Source organism: Apaloderma vittatum, unplaced genomic scaffold, assembly GCF_000703405.1.
Source record: "Apaloderma vittatum isolate BGI_N311 unplaced genomic scaffold, ASM70340v1 scaffold17916, whole genome shotgun sequence".
Taxonomy (NCBI): domain Eukaryota; kingdom Metazoa; phylum Chordata; class Aves; order Trogoniformes; family Trogonidae; genus Apaloderma; species Apaloderma vittatum.
Genome location: NW_009723541.1, coordinates 28,675 through 49,708, shown reverse-complemented (window position 1 = coordinate 49,708; position 21,034 = coordinate 28,675). Strand labels below are relative to the sequence as shown.

At 43.6% G+C, this 21,034-nt stretch overlaps 1 protein-coding gene across 1 annotated transcript in view; it reads right to left on the bottom strand.

Annotated features, from left to right (window-relative positions):
• Positions 1-16,006: 16,006 nt before the first annotated feature.
• The window catches only part of LOC104276020 (storkhead-box protein 2-like), a 14,424-nt gene continuing 9,396 nt past the window's right edge, over positions 16,007-21,034 (bottom strand). Inside the window, 2 exon segments of the mRNA XM_009872163.1 lie at positions 16,007-16,202; positions 20,589-21,034. The exon segment at positions 20,589-21,034 is cut by the window's right edge and continues 30 nt beyond it. Of these exon segments, the coding sequence (XP_009870465.1) occupies positions 16,007-16,202; positions 20,589-21,034 (642 nt within the window).

Below are 21,034 nucleotides of genomic sequence, written 5' to 3'. Positions count from 1 at the left end.
CGGCGTGCTCGGCCCAGCAGCGCAGCCTGCCGGCCGGCCGGCCCCACACAAGCGGCCACGGGGTCTGTGGGCACCCAGCGACCACCCTCCGCTCTTCAGCGGAGAAAATCTTCAGCCTTCCTGCCACCAAAACTGGGGCGGCAGGCAGGGCTGAGGTGAAAGCAGTCAGTACGTTTTAGAGCTGAAGCGAGCAAAGTAATAATCCGGAGTTTCATTCTGTGTTTCTCATTGCAGCTTTTTCTCTCCCTCCTCTTTAATTCTCTCTTACCCGTCACTCAGTGGCTGATTCTCCCTCCCGCGCTTCCCCCCCTCCCCAAACCTGCTGCCTCCGTGTATTTTGCCGAATAAACCTCCTGCCTCCTTCCACCCTGATTTCACTAGGAGGGTGCGCGGCCTCAGAGAGTGTTTACGTGGCCCTTAATGATCCTTGTCAGGAATCAGCTGGATATGCTTCCAGATACGGAGCGCTTGGGCTGCACCTCGAGTGGTTTTTGTTGTTGTCAGAGCCTGATCCCCCTGGTGGGAAACCAAATACCCGTGCGCAAGAGGGGAGCAGAGGGCGGTGGGGCTGTTACTTGTTGTCACTTGCAGCTTCACTCCAGGTAAGACGTTGCACCCTCTGGTTAGGCCGACACAGCAGCGCTGTTCAGGAGCACTCAGCCTTCAGCAGTTCCATGGGACTCATTAAAGTGAAAAAGCAAGGAAATATCGAGGAGGTCTGAGTGGGCTGAGATGGGGGAGATGTGGTGCCCACCCTGCGAACCAGCACAGACCAGGGCTTAGCTGAGCTCTGGGCAGCTCGTTTGATTCCTCGCTTGGCAGCAGCAAATGAAGCATTTTAATACCCGGATTGCAACGGCCTTCAGGAACAAGAGGCTTTGGCATGTGTAGAGGAGCTGCCCTTGTGCCCCGTGCCGAGGGGTCACAGGCAGCCAGCCCCGAAATGTCGGCATCCTCCCACCAGGACCGTGTGAGTATCTCCTGCATGGTCAGTTTTCTGTGATTGTGGGAGTCGGCACTGATGGCTCTTGAGCAGCCTTCTGTTGTTTTTGAGAAATTAATAAGGTGTTAAAACATTACTCAGCACTTACACCTATATCACTTGGTGAATATTAATTAAGCCTCAAAATCAGCCGGAGACACTGGCATTGCTTCCATGACAGATAGATAAAGGGAGGCTGAGCAGGCACGGACTATTGCAAAGGCTGAGGAGTGCAGGCAGGGCTTGTGAGGGGTCAGCCACAATCCCCGCTGAGCACCTGTCTGACCTGTCACTTGCACCAGGCTGCCTCCATGCAATGGCTCCTGGCCACGTAAAAGTGCTTATTTGCCTGTACATCCAGCCACCCATTCATACCTCCCTCCATCCATACATCCCCCCATTCATCTATACACCATCCATCCACCCATTCATCCATCCATCCATCCATCCATCCACCCATTCATCCATCCATCCATCCATCCATCCACCCATTCATCCATCCATCCATCCATCCATCCACCCATCCATCCATCCATCCATCCATCCATCTGTAAATATCTTTCTTCCTTGCTATTCCTTCTGTATCTTCCCCACACCAGTGAGGCTTTTGGGTGCAAGACTTCATGTCTGTGTTTGCCAGAGTAGGTAGCACCATGGTTTTCAGTTTGCAGCTCACTGATTGCCTCCGAGGATCTGAAGGATGAAAAAGGGGTAACACATATGTGGTGGGAGAAGGGTAACCTTGGCTGGACACATCCCATACCTTGCACACATCTAGGCTGAAAAGATGCTGTATAAGAGAGGGAAAGCACCCCTCTCCCAGCCATAGAGTGTTTCTCTGAGCATGGATATAATAAGGAAATCACTCGGGGCTTAAAAATAAGGTTTTAAAGCAGCCTTCCCATAGCAGCTGTGAAGAAGGACACAAAAAGGGTAGAGTTCAAGCAGTTTATGAGTTGGATTATAAAACCTGCTCACTCATGCTGCTGCAGGGGCTGGATAGGATGACCTGGAACATCCCCTCCTGCCCTAATCTCAAATGTTTCCTTATAAGAATAGTTTTGACAAAGAAAATTAACTTCTTTTTTTTCCACCTCTAAAGAGAAAAAACTAAGAGAGCCCCAAGCTTACTTTGCGTTTCATACAGTCTCTTTCTGCAAGAACAAATGGGATGAACAAATCCAAGTCCCATTGACAGGAAGATATTTAATATCCATGATGTGGGGAGCCTTCCAGCAAAAGACAGACTCTGTTTTATGCAGAAATAGCTGAACGCAGGCTGGAAAGGCCCAGCAATTAATCACGCATTTGAAGAAATACAACACAGTCATAGAGGCTGAATTTGAAATGCTTGCTGCTCCAGTTTGGACAGTGACAAATTAAGGCCCCTACAAAAGCAGGTGTGGCTCTTGAAGAAGCCCTCTGAGGGCAATTAAAAATGGGAAACCAGCTGGTAAGTGTGCAGATGTGACAGCTAGAGCAGCTAAAGAAACATATACAAAGGAGGAGGATGGAGGAATTAATGGTGTAGGAGCTGAGGTGAATGAAACAACCTGCTTTCCAAAGAGGGGTTGCTCTGTGGTGGGTGAAGTGCTTCATTATGCGGGGTGGCCAAAGCTGTGGGAGCCACATGTCCCCATTGCCCTGGAAGCCTGCCCTGTGCCTGCCACAGACGGGCTCCAAACGAAGCCCCCAGCCAAGGATCCCACAACCTGCAAGAGCTGCTGCCCTGCGCATCCCACGACTTCCCCCGGTGTTTGGCAGAGAGCTGCATTTTGGGATATCTGAAGCCAATGGCCTGGGCACTTCCAAAAATGCCTGCGACACTCCATGGAAAAGGCAAGCGGCTGAGATCGAGGGTGGATTTTTCCAAATCAGCTCCAGCAAGAGCCAGGACTGCTCCAATCCAACAGGCAATATCCACCCAGGTTTCACATACGGTGCTTCATCATTCCTGATGAGTTCACTGTCTCCAGTATTCACTGTTCTGAATCAGTCCAGAAAATGGTTATTTTTCCTACTTAAAAAACATAATTCAGATCCATGTCAAATTACGAAGGATTTGTAATTTGCCATTAGGCTTACCATTTAGCAGATTTATAAAGTGCCATGAAAACAAATTATGAATCAGTACAAGCCAGAGCTCCTCATCCTGTTTGGGAAAGGATACTACCATGATTGCCACCCCAATTTCTCCATGCTGTTCCTCCCACATTTACTCCTGCCCTGCCTTTCTCCATATATCCAATCGGTGTGAGGTATCACTGGGACAGCATTTTGTAGAAACTTCTCCCAAAGTGCAGGCTGAGGGATTGGTCCCATTGGCCTCATCAAAGTCTGTTCTTCTGAAGTAGTTTGTTGATACAAATCTCTTTCCGGCTGTGAATTATATGGACTATTTCTCAGAAAAAGCTGTTGGCACAGGTTGCTACGGATGACTTATTTGTTTTTTCTGCCCCTTTGTCCGTAGCAAAGGATTTCTTCTGCTAACATTAAGCTTTGGCACACAATAATCCTTCCGGGAAGCTGAGCACAGCAGCATTTCATTTGAGACTGCTGATAGCATGGCAGAGTGGACAAGGTCTTTCCCAGTTTCAGCCTCTAAATATAAAGAAAAAAAATCTCTAGTGAAGAGTTGCCTGGTCCCTTGTCTGTCTCTATGAATCCGAGTATTCAAGTCACTTCTTTCTTGAAAAAAATCTTACTTTCCTTGGCCCTATTTTCAGCACAGTGTTGAAGAAGCATGAGGAAATTGTCTATATAAAAGGAACTCTCTTTCTGGATTCAGTCCACCACTAGCCTTGCTGTTTGCCACCAATGTGGGTAGTGACAGTCCTAGCAGTGCTGTCCTAGCCAGCATGTCACATAATAAAGCAGGTGGGCAACTTCATCATGGGAAACAGCCATTCACAGTGCCTCTACCTTGGCCATAGGGAGTCATTGCAGTACGGAGAACTTGTTTGGCCTAGCAGCTTTCATATTAGAAAAACACACCCTAAGACTGTATAATTTCTCTTACAATGAGTTCAGCATCCAGGGCCTCAGCCAGGGAGGAGGGTCCCAGGCGGCCAGTAACAAACTCGGCATCCAAAAGCAGTTGCCAATAATCCTGCAAGGGTGGGAAAAAGAAGGCAACCAGAGAGAGACATGAATCCAGCCTGGGGCTTGTACTGAGCACAGGAACAGCAGCTGCAGGGCAGAAACGGTCCCAGTCAGTGCTTTTCTTCTGTTTGAAGGCAGAGGAATGAGCTAATTTGGAGCCATGGTAGGTAACCAAAGAGAAGATATGACTCTTCTATGATGATCTGAAACTGTTCTTCATCTCCCTTCCAGTTCCCCATGACAACCACAGCTAGAAACAGAGACACCTCTGAGTGACGTGTAAAAGGTTTCATACACCAATATAGTAAATACAGACAGTGCCAAAACTTCCCTGCCTCCAAGAAGGTGCATGAGGAGAAGTAATTGCTTATCCATCCTCCTTGTGTATCTGTAGACCGCTGTCACGTGCAAACATCTGGGATGCATCACAGGCCTTCTCCTGATGGAGAGAGGAGATGTTTTTTTTGGACACAAACAGCTTGGAGAAGCTCTGCAGCCTTTGCAAGAGAACAAACAGCAAGTTATTGCACATACAGCTGGAATGGAGGAAAAGAATGGAGGTGGTTTCATTCTAAGACGAATGTGAGAGCCTTGGAGAGGAGGGAGGCTGATGGGTTGAGACAAGCAATTATGACCTGTGTTTTACGGGGCTGCCAGAGCAGAGAGGGATACCTCCGGGAATACTGAGGACCTCACTGGTTTGGTAAGCTGTGCCTAGTTCCTACCTAGAGAGTGAAGTTGTTCTTTGGGTCAGAGCTAACTGTAAGGAGGACCATTGCGCTTGGGCAGCAGAGAGGAGGAGCACCCATGGCAGTGCTGCCCAGGAGGCCCTGCCAGGACCCCTTCCCATCCCTTCCCATGAGGCTTCTTCCAGGATCCCACTCTACCTGTGAATGGGGCATCTTGGGGGAGCCCTGGCTGCCCTCAGCAGCTGTGCTGTGTACCGGCTTCTGGCTGGGCACTGCTCAGGGCCACAACATGCTTACAGCACAATCACAGGCACATGTCAGAATATTCCAATATTGGTTGCTCTTTGTTTTAGGTCTATATAAGCCATGATGGCAGGCACATGCAGTTCCCTGCCTCAGCTCACTTTTGGGAGCCCAGGATCCTTCAACCTCCATGTAATGCAAAGATTTTTTTTCTTCTGCTACTGAAGTACACTCTCACGTTCCTCTGCCCAAATCGAGATGTTCTTTTTGTTTTAGTGAAATCTCTCAAGTTTTTAAGCTCTGATACTCCAGTTCTCTCATTCTCCTTCTGAGGAAAATCACCCACCCTTTTTCTCTTCCCCTCAAATTGCAGAGACCCCAATCTGGAAGAAACCTGGGCAGAAGCTGGTTGCCTGCTGACCTGTCTGTTCATGGAGACCCATGCTAGGGTTGCACCATGAATCCACGGCACAAGGCAGCAGTCATGAGACACAGAATTCACACGCTACGTGTCAGTATAGTCCAGAGATTATTTCCTTTTTTTTAATCAAAAAATAAATGCCAACAGTCTTCCTCTTTAGTCTGACATGTGAGACTAACTCAGTCACCCTGCTTTATCCTGAGACTGAAGGTGGTGGTCTCAACTAGTTGGACCTGAGAGTTGGTGACCCTGCTACTAATCTAGTGTCAAAAAGGCAGCTTCCTCCTCAGCAACATCCAAAGCAGCTCATTTTTAGAAAAACAAACAGTTCTGAAATCTGCAATGGCCAAAATATTTTAAGGCAATAGTGTTCTATTGGTTTCGGGTTCAAGGAAAGTCCACTCGTCTCCAGGCAAATGTTTTAAATGCAGTGAAAGAGCTTTTCAAAACTGTTTGTCATTCTGTAAGGCTTTAGTTTTCTGGGATTGGTTTTGCTGGTTTGTTACTTCTATCTTTAAAAATAAGTGGGTTTCTCATTTTGCTTTTTCTGTAAAAGCTATGATTTGGTGAAACTGTTATCTGCTGCCTAACAGTGGAGCATGAGAAACACTGTCCCTCCACAGTCGGTTACAGGTAATAATAAAACTGCAACAGGCAAAGGGTCTACCTTTAAGGAGGAACAATAAATACATGCTCTGCCTGAGGTCTGAGGACTCTCAAGTTTCTTCACCATGAATGAATAATAAAATTTCCAGGCTCTGCTGTCGACTACTTACAAATAAAACACTACAGCTGGAAGATAAAATTACTTTCTTCAGAGGGAAGTGGGGAGGAGAAGACAGAATTCTAGTACGGCCCGTGCTGTTGGGGAGGGCTCTCAGGGGGGTTGCCAGCCTGCTGGGCACAGAAGCGAAGGTATGGCAGAGCAATAACAGAGCTGAGGAGCTTTTCAGGTTTCCTCTCATACTGTGTGGGCTGGCCACGTCCTTCTCCTGTAGCACAAAGCGGGTGACCTGGGCTCTGACTGGAGTCCCTCTGTGGGCTTTGCAGCTCTGTTCCTCAGGGCTGGGCCCTGAGGTGGCCTTGTGCTCTTAAACCATGGTAGGCAAAGTGACCCCTGCCCCTCTCCTCCTCATGGTGCCTCCCCCGACTGATGCTTCTGCAGCAGACTTTGGCTGACAGTGAGACATCTGCCTCAATCCAAAGTTTCCTGGGAAGTTTCAGGCAAGTTGCCTCAGTAATCCTTTAGAAGAAAAATAAATACTGCACTGTTCAACTTTAAAAAAAAAAAGTGGAAAAAAAAAAGTGGTCACTTTTACAGAGCAGCTCTGCCAGGGCTGTGCCTTAGTTGAGAGTTAGAGCTGGCTTGGTTACAAGCATCTGAAAATCATCACCAGCTTGTGTCCAGAAGAAGCATTTAACCTGTGACTTCTCTGGCAGGTTCACTTTGGGCTGAAGCGAGAGGCAAGCACTAAACTGGATAGAGAAGAGTCTCTCCCACCATGGCGTCCCCGTACTGGGGGCAAGCGGCAGCAAGAATCTGGGGCCCCACAACTCACCAAGGAGGGAGCCCAGAGTGGGGGTTTGGTTCAAGGTGACTGAGGTGGGCTGGGCAACTGGCTGCAAGGAGCAGCAGTGCAGAGGGAGGAGGGGGCCTCATTGCGGAGGTAGGGGCAGCATTCACCCACCATAGCCAGAAAACCAAACGCCCTTGGAATCACAGAATCATTAAAGCTGGCAAAGACCTCTAAGATCATCAAGTCCAACTGTCAACTCAACACCTCTCTGCTGTCCCCATCCGCGTCGCTGTCCACAATCTTAAGGAACACCCACAACTGAGGTTTGAGCTTCTGACTCCTCAGCTTTGCAACCCTGGTGGCTGCTCCTGGCAGCCTCTGCCTGGTTGCAGGGTCATTGTGGTGTGCAGAGGGTGGAGACCACAGCTAAGTAGCGATGGCGAGCTCTGTGTACATGGGCCATGGGATGTGTTTTGCATTCAAATCTCTTTGATGCACAAGCTGTCCTGCAAAATCAATTGCCTAGGTCCTTTCCAAAACCCTCAGGTAACAGGACCCAAGAGGGCTGCAGTGCCATGGCTGTGCTCCTGATGCACGTCTTCTGGCACAGAAGTTTCATGAGGAAGCGGTGCAGCCTGCCTGCGCCGAGACCGCTCTGCAGTAGGAACTGTGGCACAGTGAGAATGGGCAACCAGGAGAGCCCTTGCTGAAGCACAGTCCCGCTCAGAGCTGGGGAACCCTTTCACTTCTGCATGAGGAAAGCCTACACACATGGGAGAGGCCTCTGGCTCCTGCTTCTTTTCTCAGTACTTGTGCCAAGTCTGAATGCATCTGAAGCTGCTACTTTTGCAGCTTCCTGCCAGACTGACCCTCCTCAGCGCTTACTAGACAAACAGTCCAGTTTTACCAGCAATAAGCAGAGGGACAAGAGGAAAGGGATGCTAGGAACTCTCAACAAAAGGCCTCAGGTTTCCCTAAGCAAGCAAGTAAACAGGGTATGTAACTATCCTAGTATATGCAGACATACTGGTAAATTTATGCACTGTGTTTGCTCACTTTCAAATAGCTGGCAGCATAGGGTTTTCTGTGCTTATTAGGTTGAGGGGTAAGAAAAAAGATGTAAAAAAAAAAAGTGCTTGGGATTTCCCGTTCCCAGTCCCTATTCATCACTTCTGTGACAGCTGGGCTAAAAATACTTTGTTAAAACATAAAGACCTAACGGTGTAGAAGGAAGTTGCTTACAAATGCACATGCAGCTATCTCCACACAAAACCACTGGTAGCTATCGGAGTCCCAGAATCTTTAACTGCTACAAAACCCTTCTCCCTTCACATTCCAGCTGTGGTGAATGGGAGTGTGCGAGCAGTAGGCCCCCTCCTTGCAGTTCAGGAAAGGCGAGAAAAATTAGGCCATTTTCCTCAGCCATTCCAAGAAGTGAGGCAGGATATTTTTAGAATTGCTTTTCTAAGCATTTACCCGAGGCCTTGCTTAGTGACCTGAGGAAGACAATCGTGATGTGTTGTTCTTGCATTATTGTGAGATTCTGGGTCTCCTCTTCGAGGCCTCAAAACACAGAGATGCTGGGCAGAAAAGCACATGGTCAAAAAAAGAAACAGCAGTCAAAAGGAGGACAGAAGTGACTAAAGCAGGGGCATGTTTACACTCAACTTCTTTAAAATCACAAACCTGCAACAACACGGCTTTAAGGGAAGTGTTGACAGGAGCACTCCATCCTGAAGAAGCTGACTGCTTTTCCTTCTCCGAGATCTTTCTGATGACCAGGGAGAGCGAAAAAGAGACAGAAACAGAAAAGTGGGGGAAAGATACTACAGGATTAGGATGACATTTTGAAAAGGCAGGGTGAGAAAAGGGGCACAGGACATCTCATGTCAAGTAATGCATGAAGGAAAAAAAACCAACCTGGAAGAGAATAAATGTCAAAAAGGAACAGAAGAAGAGAGGATTCCAAGAGATGGAAAAAAAGGTGAAGTGGAAGAAGGAACGTTGTAGAAAACAAGCTGGGAGGAAAAAGGCAGATTCTAGTTGAGAGGCTGATGGAAGAAAACTCTGGAGAGAACTTAAAAAAATATTATCTTATAGATGTAAGATATCTGCGGATACAGAGAGGTGGACATCTGCTGTTTTAACTCAGTGCTATCAGCAGAAAGGCACAATGCAAAAGCAAAATTCTTCAGCCAAATAATGGCTTTAGACATTTTGTTACAGGCCATCTTTCACCAAAAAGATGTCACTTGCTTAAGATCTTCAGTTTGCCTGTGCGCAGAATAACTGTAAAAAGAATTCAAGCCAGGTTCCTAAGCAAGTTTTAAAGTGTAAGGTGTGATGGGTTTGGACAAAAGCAGTTTCTTTCTAGAGAATGATCAGCCTAATCTATCACCTAAAATACGCACTCACCATTAGAACAAAAAAACCCACAAAGCTCTCTTAGAGGGGGAAACAGCGCTTGCAAACTTCTCCAGCAATAGTGAGAAGGCTTTGAAGGCCCTCCGACCACCCCTCAAATCCTTCCGACCACCACCCCGAACTGGCTTTGGCTATGCAAGGCCCTGAGTCAGTGCTGGCATAAAGCCGTAACCAAACCCTACCTGGTGTTGGTGTTTCTTCCCCCTACAACTTCAGGTTTCAAGGGGATGGATTACAAAGGGAGGAGATGGATGAAGGGGAACCAGCAAAGACTGCAAATAGCATAGCAGCAGTATGTGCTGTTAGCAGGTGACAAACCAAAGTACTCATGACAGCACCTATGTCCAACACATATTGCTTTGCTTTTTTATCTTGCAAATCTTGTAAATACTCATAGCTGATCTTGGCAAAAAGCAGTTCTCAGAGTAAAACTCTGGCAAAGCTCTTGGAGCCTGAACCTACTCAAAACCTTCTTCCAGGTGGTGGCAGAAAGCAGGAAAATGTCACCTGCACATTACATTGTCCACTTGGGCCTTTCCAATCAGCTGCTGTCACAGTAAGGCAAAAAAAAAAAAAAAAAAGAACAGGAATAATTTTTTGAAGAATGCGGAAAAACCTCCTTGCTAGAGCTCCTTGTCTTTGGGTGTGTGCACCAGGTCCTCCTTTGGCTCACAAGGATGGAGAGAAGAAGAAAAGAGGGACCTGTTGCTCTTGGCATCAGGATGCCCTAATGGATTTCTCATTTCCTGGAGCTCGGCTGCATCTCAGCTGGGCACTTACGCATTCGGTGGGGATCACGCTCCCCCTGCACCCGTCACCTTCATGTCCAGTCCAAACCAGGATGTTTCAAAAGCGATGAATTTTATCCCTTGTGCTCTTACTAGAATGGTTCAGAGCCCTTTTATGAAGCACACACGAACACAGCAAGTTGTCATGACCCTTGTTTTTCTGAGTTTTCTGGTTTGTTGTGCAAGGTTTCCTAAGTGAGGGAGAGAAAAAGTGTGTTAAATGGAAATGTAAGTAATTTTCTCTAAAAACCACCGATGGATGCAAAGAATCCACTTAAAACATATAACCAAATGTTATTTAATATCTTAAAAAGTAACACAATCCAAAATGGATATTTCACACAACACTACATAAACAACATGAACACAATATTACCATATGGAGGGACTTTCAAATATAGACTTACAAAAATCCCTGTCCTTTTTTTCCTTTAAATTATTATACTAAGCATGACAAGTAATCATCATTTACAATATGGTACACTGACACAATAAAAACCATGTTACAAATGTGCTGTTATAAATCAGTAACGTTAGGGAAGACATTTCATGAACTGCAATTATTTCATATGAAATACTATACAATATAAACAGAACATCCATCTTGGATGACCTTTACAGCAACCAGAGACCAAGTAATTTTTAAATTTATTTTTTTTTTCAGTGCAAACACATTTATACAAGGCAGTCTTGGCTGCAAAACTCCCTTCTAACATACAGTAAGTCCCACTTGCATTTATTAACTCATTTAAACCTAATGCAACAGCCACATTCAGTCACTCACAGAGAACTACCTGCAGAATTATGATCCCTTTAAACTTAAGTCTCCTCCACGTATAGAAGTAACATCTGTGCCAATTACTCCAAGGGCCCTTTCGTACTTCTGGGCGGGTATCCTTTGGGTGGCTCTAACTGCTATACAACACGAGGGCAGCGTGTACCGCAGAGAAAACCGCCCTCCCGAGGTGGGAAACGCTGTCGGAGCATCCCGACGGGGCGTTTTCACCAGGGGTTCAACCCAGGCTGCCCTTCCTAGAGAGCCAGGTGCACGCGTGTGGCCACCTGCTCCTTCTCAGGATTTAAGTCTTGGGGTGGGGGGGGAGGAACACGGAAACCCTCAGCTCAGAACTGAGCTTCAATGGAGTTAACGACCCATTCCCATCAGATCCGCAGGAGATTAGGGGAGTTACGCCAGATTTACACCCACATAACTGAAACCAACATTTAGAGCGCCGCTATAAAAGAAGCGTGATAGTCGCATTTTCTTCTAGCACCAGTGTGGCTTTCGGTGGGTCCACTGCATGCTCCTCATGCAGTTATGATGCACTTATGCTGGGGGGAACATTTTAGATATATACCTTTCTTTCTTTTTTTAAAGAATTTCGTAAAAAATAGAACTTTTCTCTCTAATACTGTACAGTTTTCTTCAGAAGAGCAAAGAGAATTGTAAACTGTGGGTGTGACATCAGATTAGGAGTGCTATTTGCTTTCTCAGCACAACAATTTGGACAACTGTATTGGGAAAAGCTCTGCAAAATGTATTTGAAAAACAAATTTTTAATTAAAATAACTGCTTCTAAAACCATACAAGTACACTGGCAGCACCCATGTGACTGAAAACTCAGTTGGTTTTGGCACTGCTAACCCAAGAGTCTCTGCAGGACTGCAAAGTAGCTTCTCTCAAACCAGCCAGATGCATCAAAAGACTGACTTTAAAGTATAAACATGAAACACTCTGGTTAACTATTCAACTTATTCCAACAACTTTAAGAAAGCAACTCGTTAATAAATGAAGTCTGCAGACTCTTCACCTTTGCTTTTTCCAATGTGCCCGGACATAAAGCAGGGACAGTGAACTCTGCTTTCCTCACAGGCTCATGAGGCTTAGCTGGTACCACGTCAAGTACTTCGGATGAGAAGGCGCAAGTTAAGTGCAAAGTATGATCTGTGTTTACGATGGCCTCCGAGTACGGGTCTGCTTGTTCTCTTTTCTAAAAATGACTGCTGCTGGCAAGCACTTAAGCCACGGTTTTCATTAAAATATTTGTTTTCCAATACATTTTACTCTTTATAACCGAGTGAGCAGTTTCGCAAGTAATGGACATTTTACAGTGGTGTAAGGAGTCAAATGGCTAATGTTGTCTTGCAACTTTTAACTGAAAAACTTAAAACGGCAAAATTAGCTCAACTGATGATTGTATATTAATTTGCATCAGGATAATGGTACTAGGTTTGCTGAAAGAGGTGTTCATAAATTGGGATTTGTATATAAATGTGATCTGCTTAGGTTCAATTGCCACTTTCTTCCTTTGGTTCTTCGAAAAAAAAATCTTTCTTTCTTCCCTCTTGAAAGGTGGCTTGTTGCAGCTGGCTACTTTTCAAAAGCCAGCTTCGTTTTCCTTGGAAACTTGCCCATGTTCTTTCAACAATAGGCACATACCTCGAGTAGGGACCCTAATGCTGCTCCCAGCAAAGTCAATTAAAGGCTGCTGGTAACTTCTATAGGAGCAAGTGTTTCAGATGCTCACAAGCTAGAAAACAGAGTGCGCATTATTAAAGGAAGAGCTCTTTTAACACCCTTGCCAGTTCAGAGAAACCATGACCCGATATGCTGACAAAGATGGAGGCAGAATAGGGCCCAAAGTATTTGAAGGCTGCCAAGAAAATACCCAGAGTGTCTTCTGTTAAACCCCAAACCGTCAATCATATTTCACAGACTGTAGATGTTCCTAATTTGCTAAATTACAAATACATTTTCAAGTTCTAGCAGGCAGAAATTTTAGTAGTAACTGGGGAGAGGATAGAAGGTTTCAGCCTCCCTTTCACTTTTATCCCAATTATGCAGCCTTGTCAAAGTCTTTAAGTGACTCATCTGAAAGCCAGATTTTTAAGATCGTAGAAGGAAAGTGTGGCAATGGAAACATGATGACTTCATACGCAAGCATTGACACACAAGAGAACGCCATGACCTAATGCTTCAAAGTTTTTAACCTTGCTTTGTACAATACACTTTTCATGTTGCTGCATTTCATCAAATTCATGGAGGTAGTTATATGTGTAAAAAAAATTACCATAGAAGTAACATGTTGTATTATAATAATACATATTAAGTGTGCAAAATGCCGACAGATTTGTGTTGACCCTTTACAGTTGAACACAACACAGATTCAACCTAATCTAACTCTGTAAACCTTTAAATTGATACATTAGAAGAAGAATGATAGATAAGCAACCATGTAATACAAGGCTATGATTTCATCAAAGGATTAGGGTGACATAAAGCACTCAAGCTCCACTCTTGTGGTTTTGTTACCAGAACCTCAAGATGGAATTTCCTTATATTCCATTGTTGATTTCAAAGGAAAAAAAAAAGAATTCAAGATTAGAACGTTTCTATTTGAAACTTCTGTTTACATTCCATATTCCAAGAGTCACATTAATATTGGTACAATGCCATGTCAACATTAATATGACATTTATGTTGTCTGCTGGTCTCTGGGAACTTCAGGAAATAACATACTATACAGTTTATACATATGCACTAATGTATTTTGTTGGAATTATGTCTTCTGTACAACCAGCTGCCTGCATAAATTCTGAGTAGTTTATGACAAACAAATATTTTACCCAAAGGTGAAATTTGCTTTTGCTGTTCACATTTTAATACTGCTATTAGTACTTCAGATCATCACTGTAAATTTTTTATCGTTTTGACATTTTTATTTACTGAATTGGTACATACTACTGATGTCAGAGCTTGTCTCAGAAAGAAAATCACAGTCAGCCACTGCATAGTATATGACAATTCCCCACAAAAGACTCTGACTCTACAGTTCGCATGGAATAAGTACGGCTGGAGTTACATACTGAATAATAAGATGCGTCATGCAAAGCATTATATGGTAATTAGAGCACATCTTGGAAGGTATGATAAGGCAAAAGGCTAAAGGCCAAGTGACTTTGATAACCAACCAAAAGCACAATAATTTCCTCTATGTGCACTGAAAGGTCTTATTGCTCCTATGAAATGGAAATCATACGCTGAAACCAAGGAAAACAGACCTGTGCATTGACGGGGTGTTCTCGACTGAACTGGAAACTGATTGTGTCCAGAGTCAGAAAGCCGTTTTAGAAGTAAATGAACGATATCCAACTGCGTAACATAAGGCTGAATCTTCAGTAAAGACTTCTGATGACAACAGAGAAGAACATGAGTGAAGCTCAAATGACTTTGTGCACGGAGTAACACATGTCACCAGAACCTGATGAAAATATTGGCTTTCAATATGTACAGTTGGGTTTCATACCTGTGTACTACAAGAGCTAGACAATGTAAACGTCCCTTTTTTATGCGACAATTTGGGCTGTCAAACATTTTCGTATCTTTGTTATTCTTCCACCAATTCTTCTGTTCTGATGAAAAAGTTAAATCTGATGTCAGTTTGTTGCACTACCAGGTTGCATGAGTAACAGAGCAGAATGTGACCCTATATCTAAAAATTACTCTTGGAGTTTAACTATCCTTAGAAGTTACTCTGCGGCAATGAGCACAGTACTGATTACTTTCGAGTAACAGTTCAGGGGAGAGCAATTAGGACATACCATACCTACAGACTTCAGATTTCTACTGCCAACCATGTGGACACATTTAATTTATAGAAACTAGACATGTCCATAAAATGCTAAATTGCAAATAACATCCACTGAATAAAAGGCCAGAAGTTTATAATTCTCTAAATTTTGTTCTCTGATAATCACTACAATGTATGCTATTTTAATAGCCTAATTTAGGCACTCTATTTAATAAGCTACATAAAATAGATTTATGTCCTTCCACTAGAAAGAAATCAATTCTTCAGGCCATACTTGTCATTTATATCATAAAGAATATTTTTGTTCCAAAAAATTAGTTATCCTGATTCCTATATTAATGGCAAGTTGCAATACCAGAAGTGACACAAGAATTAGATTATCTTTTTAAAATACTTGATTTATACTGAAGACCTTTGTTATATTTTGTGTCACTCCACATTGTGGCTTCATGACAGTTATAACTCTCCCTCTCCTCCCCACTCCCCCCCTCTATGCAAAGGCCCACCTTCTCATTTTTGACTATGGAAGGTCAAGTAGCAAGTCTCAGTACGTAAACATCTCTCATACTTTTGAAAAGCAAAAGGAGAAGCGGCCTCTCTTCCCACTCCCCCCATTTAGAAAAAAAAAGAAACAAACAAAAAACCCCCAAACCTCTTTTTACTTGTTCAAATGGGTATTTGCAAAATCATGTCACAAAAAAGCACAGTGAAAATGACTGATTAGTATTAATAATTCACAGATAGAGCTGAGGTCATCACTTGTCATGTTTGGCATTGTTTCTCCTCATGGTGATCCTGGCTGGTTACTTTCAGCAGTGGCTCAGTTTTTGAAGTAAAAAACGATCAACTCTGCAGCAGAGTTTAGCCTCTGACCAGGGGCATCACACATCTGTGGCATTTTTTTTTTTAAAATGAAGTTGGCAACTGCATGGACATTGAAAATGCAGATTACACTTACAGTGTCTAGACTTTCATATATGTGCTCAGTTACAATTAAGTGAAGCAAAAGTGTACATATTATCCCTACTGCTATTCTGTTGCTACAGAGCCGCAAATGTGAAAGCAATACCTTGAAATAAAGATTTCTTTGTTGCCCCTAGTCTACGTAGCAGCACAGTTTAAGTAAACACTAAAACTGTGGTTGAGATGCTTTTTTTTTTTATTTTTCCCCAAAGATGTAAACATCAGTCCCAGTGTCGTAAACTTCGCTGTATAGGATGAGACAGAAGATCTGAGGCAGGATGACTATCAGACACTAGTGACAGAAGCTTGCAGGCAGTTAGCAGGTTTCTGCAGTTTCTCAGCGTCACTTGTCGGTGGGTCTGCGGTGGCTCGGAAGTTGAACGTTGGGCCTGCGCCACCATGTGCAGGGCTCAGAGCAGGGTTCTGACGTCTGTTGCTTTCAACAATACTCGAAGTGTTGGATGCCAGGCTCTCGCGAGTACTAGAATGGAAAAGAAATACACATACACACTCACATATGACGTGCCTGTATATCTATCGACCTGACAGGAAAGGAGAACAGAGTGTTTTATAATAGGCTTCCTCTGTTTGCATGTAAGGTCACATAAATGAACCATCTCGTTTTGATGGTACACATATGTTCCTCCAAAACGGGTTCCAGAGGTACTCAGCATTCATGGTACTGTAACACGGGTACAGCACTAAGTAGAGCTGAAGCTGTCACACAAACTGCAAGCTGAACCCAGCATCTGGATTTAATACGTGGAATGCATTAATTTTCTTTCCCGACTTCATCAGATCAGCTCTGTGACCAGGCAGAGCTGGCAGGGAAATCACGTAACACAGCTTCCTCTGCTGCCTCATCTAAGCCTTTGTACACAAAAAATAACTAAAAAATGCTGCGTTACATTAAACCCACAACACTTGGATTTTGCTGTACAGCTGAGACAACTGCAAGTTACAAGACGCTGAGAAATCTTAACTGCCCGGTCCACAATCATGCCCTGAACAACGACTATTTCATTCATAAAATAAGACAATTTTCCTTTAGTTCTAACACATCTTTTATCCTTGGGAGTGACAGGACACTTAGCACTTCTAAAGGCCAGTCCTTTCAAAGATGCATCTAATTTTGAACGCAGAGGAGCCTGTATTTTAGTCTACAGCTTTTAAAAGACTCAGCCAAGACATGCTCAGGCTAGCTTTACCATTACTACTCTTTTTGCCGTTTCCCTCTTAACAATTTTTGATCTCCAAATACTGTGTTTCTGTGCAGAGATTTGGGTTTTCAAAGAGCCAGCATGGCCCTCGGTTATGTAGCCTTTGCCTATATCCCTACTTCTTTGCAAGATGACATTACCACTTCTTACAGAGATGTTCACAGAGTACATTTAGGGGACTGAAGGGGTTTGTTGAATAAGCATTAGAAACAAAAATACTAAATGACAGCGTTTCATAGTCCATTTAAAGTCAACCTAAATTTACCTGCTACTGAAAGGGGCAGCTCTTGCCTGCCTTGTGTGGACCTGACCCTGCCACATGCTCCTGCTGCTTCCCTGCTGCTGAGCCTTGTAGCTAGCCAGATCAGGGACCGCTCTCAGTTAAATACTAGCCCTAAGAAAAGAAAAATAAAAATTAGTGCTAGCATCAGGGAAGAGTAGAAATGTACAGCTTTGGATGTGGCAGGGGAGAAATGTGTCAGTGCATGGCACAAGGAAAGGAAGAAGCACCTTGTTTAGTTGTAGGGCAGATTTAAATTATCTTAAACTGACTGACTCCCAAAAATAAGTGATGCTTTAAGGAAAACTCCCTCAGATCTTTTAAATTAATCAAAATACTACTGATCATCTCTGCCAATTATCACCTTGTTGTCAGTAGTTCCAAACAGCTATAATGGGTGATGCACATAGTAAAAGATCTCAGTGAGCTGCGATGACTTACTGCTGCACTTTTGTTACTCACTTTTTGACTCCTCTCTCTCTGCTTTTTCATGAAACTAGATGTGATCTTTGTTTTTCAGAGATCGTTCAGTATTTTATCACTATGGAACCAGCAATTCCAGACCTTCAAACATTTTCAATTCTGATATTACAAAGTCACCATTGCAACACATATTCACAAAGACTGCAGTGAGAATTCTGCATGCAGAGTAATGCCAGAATTAGCTTTTTCTTTAGGTGACAGAAGAGCAGCACTACTATATAAGCTCTAAAAATAAAGGAATAAAATTTATATTGACAGCTAAGATTTACTACATACAACTTGCATAAAAGCAAAGAACAAAATACTGTGAGGCTGTTTTCACAGTGATGATGCATTCAGAAATTTCACACACAAAATACTTTTGGAAATCAAATGACCAGCGCAAATCTCTAATTACATCCTCTGGGGTTTGGGTTCTTTTTTTTTTTTTTTTTAAAAAGGTCCTTTCCTTCCAATTTGTCACATTTTAAAAACATGCTTTTTCTTTCACAGTGTGGAACTAGTAATTTTGACTTCCCAAGCAACATTGCACGCTTAAGTTTAAACAAAAAGATACCATCAGACCTTGGGAAGTCGAGGGTTACAACCTCAGCAGAAGCTACAAGAGTACACCTGAGGAATGTCCCTCTGAGTTCTTGCACCCCTCCCCAGGCATCTGCTAAGGGATGCTGTCAGATACACTGTCAGATCTAGGTGAATCTTACCAGAGAGATCCTGGATGACTTTTTTCGTACGTCCTGGAAAAAAGCTGTGGAGTACAGTTTTTGTTATAAGGTAGGAGCTGGCATGGTAATTATAGCCAAAGGGCTGAATTCACCCTCAGCTCAATTTATTTTTATAGACTTATACCAAGGAGTGACCAAAACTCACCACAATCATTCAATTTAAGCATCTTGATGCAAAGCTCATGAAAAACCTTTTGAAATAACCAGACTATATGGCGGTCTTAAAAAACAAATACACAAGAAAACTCTACAGAATGTGGGCTTTTTTTGAAGCTTATTTTATGTGGCTTTGCCAAGAAAAAAAAAGATGTTTATTAATAAGTAAACAGTAAAATAAAATTTAAAAAAGGATATGGGGAACACAATCATTACTAAAAGCTGCTTATCTGTTTCCCTTTTGATCGGAACAACCTGGTATAGCAGCACTTAGGGAAGGAAATATCTGCCTTTGCATTAACCAGATATGCAAGCCTGATAGTCAGTTAGCAAAACAGTAGTCCAAGAACTGATTTTATCCTCTCCTCGACATCCTATCCTGGAGGTGAAATGCACTCTGCAAAGTGAGAGGCTGAGCAAGAAGCAAATACCACCATATACTCCCCCACAAAAACTGCCTGCAAGTGCAGCACTTCAGCTGAAAGAAACTACATTTTAAAAAGAACAGTGCAAATAGCCTCATGCAACAGTTAAATGTGGGAAAGATGCCAAGCATCTGTAGAACAATCAATAACAGAATGAATTCAAAACCTTCTTAAGTTTCTTTAAGCTGGACTCAGCACAAGTGGTACAATTTACTCAAATTATTTTAAAATTTTTTACTCAGAAAAATTATACATAAAAAGCCTGCTCTAGTTTGACAATCATCGCATGCTGCAGCAGGCCAAATCATCGCTGCCCTCTCGCTAACATCAAGTGGGAGTAGCCATCAAATACGAAGGAATTTATTCCAGAGCAAGATGACTTTAACTGAAAATGAAATTTAGAACTGTGTAGAAGGAGGAGTTCCTTCACATGCCTTTCCGAAAGCCTCTGCTATAGATTAAAAAAAATATATAATTCTGAGGAATAAGAACACCTTTTACATGGGAGGGAGAAAACCAACAACCCCCCCCCCAACATTTTCTTTCACCTAATACAAATCCAGTCTTGAAGGTTTTATATTTAAACACAGGCAATAAGTAATTCAAGCTTAAGTAAGACACTTTAATAGAACTACTGTTGTAAATTATTTCTGTGTTCTTCGAGTCACTGTTCTGAACTCTGATGGGTCGCTATCCAGGGCAAACAAAAAGTGTCGAGCTCCATTCCAGCATGGACCTAGGACTGCTCAAGGTCAGACAGAGAAAGAGGAAGGCTCAGGTGAAGGATTCTTAACCCGTAAATGAGCTTGTGAAATCTCCAGGGCAGGGAACACACCAGCAACTCTCTCCTCCCTGTGCCCGTAAGAGACTCCTAGCACACTGAGACTTCCATGATGTCTGAAACCCCTGGGATGGAAACGACTAACCAGCGCCATCACACGTGAACATCTGGACTCTCTTCCCAAGGATCTTAGGCAAAGCACCTCTCTCTCTGCTGATGCAGCACTGGGTCACCTCAGAAGTTCAAATATCCTGAGCACTTTCAGCCTTGTAGCAGGAGCGGCTATTCCAGTCTCACCAGCTTAGAACAGTGATAGCCACACTTTCAAAACTTTTGAAGAAAACAAACGAAAAAGCCCAACCCCAAACCAATCATCTTTTTTTTTTTCTCCTGTCTGAGCCAAAGATTATGCCAACTAGTCATGTCTAGTCTTCTGATTAGTCTTGCTGATGTTATCTTAGAGGGAAAGGGAAGGAGGGGGAGTATGCAGCAGCTCATCTCTTCTATTCTAAATGCAAACACAAGTTTAATACAGGGAATAAAAGGATATAGGGAGGTTTTCAGCAAATAGAAAATGAACTAATACAGAGTCAATGCCGCAAAAGGTCACTGGTTGCTTACAGTATGGTGGGAAACCCACACGTCTGAATAGCAGGTTCCAGAGCTGTAGAGAACACTGTCTGAAAATGTCTGAAATCGTTTAATACAGCCCTACGTTCTGTCACCGATATCACATACGTATAACTATAAATGAAACTTTCTCATCTGTAAAGCTGCAAGGAATGTGACAGTCCTACCGTGGAGAGTTGAACCCGCTGTCCACAGTAATGCTGCTGCTGTCCATGCTGTCCAGGCGGGCCGAGTGGGTGGCTCTCTGGTTGTTGCTATTTTCTGTTTCCTTCGGGGCGAGAAGAGTAAGATTCTTCTCAAACTTTCGCTGCAGATCCCTCTCCTTTTCTCTCTCTAGGAGCCACTGCATCGTACCAACATCATCCCTGTTCTTCTCTTCCTCCGTGTTTTTGTTGGTTCCTTCCTCTGAGTCGTCGTCATCAGATACGTTGTAGTAGTCGAAGGACGCCTCCTGGTTGCCAGCTGTCTCTTGCTGTCTCTGTGAAACAGGCGTGACTTGTGTGACTGAGGTTACTATCACTTGTTCAAGTTTCTCGCATCTGACTGGCAAAGTGTCACAGGGGGACTTTTGATGGGGCTTTGGCAGGGGTGTGCTAGACTTATGGTAACTATT